This window comes from Penaeus monodon, chromosome 14 (assembly GCF_015228065.2).
Source record: "Penaeus monodon isolate SGIC_2016 chromosome 14, NSTDA_Pmon_1, whole genome shotgun sequence".
In the NCBI taxonomy this organism is placed as follows: domain Eukaryota; kingdom Metazoa; phylum Arthropoda; class Malacostraca; order Decapoda; family Penaeidae; genus Penaeus; species Penaeus monodon.
The window spans coordinates 19,842,606-19,845,105 of record NC_051399.1 but is presented as its reverse complement, the minus strand read 5'-3'; the positions used below and the strand labels follow the sequence as shown (position 1 = coordinate 19,845,105).

The 2,500-nt window shown below is 47.8% G+C and overlaps 1 protein-coding gene across 1 annotated transcript in view; it reads left to right on the top strand.

Annotated features, from left to right (window-relative positions):
- Window positions 1–1,931, top strand: part of LOC119580623 (uncharacterized PE-PGRS family protein PE_PGRS46-like) — a 4,216-nt gene extending 2,285 nt beyond the window's left edge. Inside the window, exon 2 of the mRNA XM_037928734.1 lies at window positions 478–1,931. Coding sequence (XP_037784662.1) covers window positions 478–1,931 — 1,454 coding nt within the window. The remainder of the gene's footprint in view (window positions 1–477) is intronic.
- Window positions 1,932–2,500: the final 569 nt, after the last annotated feature.

Sequence of the window (2,500 nt, the reverse complement as noted above, 5' to 3'; positions counted from 1 at the left end):
GTATTATCATTATCATCATTATCATTATTGTTATCAATGTTATTATCTTTATTATTATTGCTATAAATGTTACCATTATGATTTTCAGTGTTATTATCATCTTTTTTATAACTTTTATTATTGTTTATAATATTACTATTTTCATTATTATTATGATCATTATCATTACCCATATTACAATCAAGAGGTGGAGTGCATTAACATATATGTTATAGATGAAAGACTAAACTAACAAAACATTCAGTAAACATTCAGCGTGCGTGCGTGTGTGTGTGTATACATACATATATCTCTCTCTATCTCTCTGACGACATGCATGTCCAAAGATATTCTCGGACCACACACACACGTGTGTGTGTGTGTGTGTGTGTGTGTGTGTGTGTGTGTGTGTTGTGTGTGTGTGTGTGTGTGCTATTAACAGCATTCTCTTCCCTTAGAAAACGGTGATATGCATATCTGCGGCACTCCTTACTACAGCTGCCCCGTCAGCCCACACAGTTATCCCAGTTCCTGCTGTTCTGTATACAGCACCTGGAGAGGCAGTTAATGTACCTAGTGAACCTTCAGGAGATTTTAGTAGGACATCACCAAGACCCATTAGTACCAACAACCCCAGACTCTTTAACCAATTGTCCCAAGTGAATGTCAGTGATGCCGTTAAAGCTGGGACCAGAGGTATAACTCCTTCAATCACAGAAAGAGCAGAAAGCGCATTTAGTTCCTTAAGAGGTAGCGAGAAATCAAAAGGTTTGCCTACTGATGTAAACAGTCTCCTGTCAAGCATAAGCTCTAGCGGTTCAAGTTCAGCTCTTCTTACAAGTTCACAGGATGATGCTACAGGCTCACCAGGAAGCTTTACAAGTTCTGCTGGAGTCGTCATAGAATCAGCAGGTTCACATGGAATTATTCAAAGTTCAACTAGCATAGCTAGCACATTAGATCTTTCACGTTCATCACCCGGAGTTTTTTCAGTTTCATTTGAAGGTGGTTCTGCTACACCAGACAGCAATGAAGGTTCGAGTGCCGTGCCCTTCAAAGGCCATCTAATCAGTGCAAAAGGAGGCCATGCAGAATCTACACGTATCACTGGCTCACTAGGAGACCTCACAGGAGCATTAAAAAGTAAAACGACTTTACCAGGACATACTAGCCAAACAGGCGTGGGAGATTTCTCAGGAATCACCTCAACAGGAAGATTTGGGGGCTCCACAGAAACTTCCACTACAACAGGCCTTCAAGCCTCAACAAAAATTTTCGGAAACGCCATAGAAGGAGGTCTCGGAAGCTCCACTAGACGTTCTGAAGGCTCTACAGAAGGCTTTCGAGGCTATACTGTGGGAGCCTTAAAGGACTCTACAACAGGTTTTAAAGATTCCACAGGAAGATTTGGAAGTTCCTCAGGAACTTCCTTAACTGGAAACTTTGGAGACTCTGCTGCAGCCCTTGGAAGCTCTACAGAACCCTTCAAAGGCACCACAGAAAGTTTTGGAGGCTCTTCAATAGGTATTGGAAGCTCCACAGAAACTTCCTCTATAGGAGGTTTAGGATCCTCAACAACAATCCTTAGCGATTCTACGGTAGGTCATGGAAACACTACAGGAGCTTTTAGAGGCTCTGCAGCAGGATTTTCAGGGACCTCCCCTACAAGAGGTTTTGAAGGATCTACAGCAGGCCTTGGGGGCTCCTCGGGAATCTCATCTACAGGAGGATTTGGAGGCTCTACAGCAGGCCTTGGGGGCTCCTGGGAAATCTCATCTTTCAGGAGGATTTGGAGGCTCTACAGAAAGGGCCCTTTGGGGGCTCCTGGGTCTGGGGCTCCTGGGAATCATCTACAGGAGGTGGAGGGGGTCTGGAAACCCTTGAGAGGTTTTGGAACCCCCTACAGGAGGTTTGGGGGGGGTCCCCGCCCCCGGGGGGTTGGGACTCTCTAGAGGATTTGGAGGCTCCCCGGGGGCCTTCCTTGACCCACTACAAGAAATTTGGGGTTGGAATTTTTAAGAGGATTTGGAGGCTCTTCAGGCAACCTTGGGCTCCCCGGGATTTTACAGGAGTTTGGGGGCTCCGGGCCTTGGGTTGGGAACCCTCTACAGGAGGATTTGGAGGCTCTACAGCAGGCCTTGGGGGCTCCTCGGGAAACTCATCTACAGGAGGATTTGGAGGCTCTACAGCAGGCCTTGGAGGCTCCTCGGGAATCTCATCTACAGGAGGATTTGGAGGCTCTACAGCAGGCCTTGGGGTCCTCGGGATCTCATCTACAGGGATTGGGGCCTCAGCAGGCCTTGGGGCTCTCGGGAATCCTTCTACAGGAGATTGGAGGGTCTACAGCGGGCCTTGGGGGCCTCCCTTCGGGGGGGGGGTTTTTTGGGATCCCTTCTTGCTACAAAAAAGGAGGGGGTGGTTAGAGGAATTGGGTCTCCCACTGGGTTAGGCCTTTGGGTGGGCCCGTTCCTCCCGGGGGAAAACTCGGGGGGGAATTCTGGGAACAAGGCGGGGGGGGTTT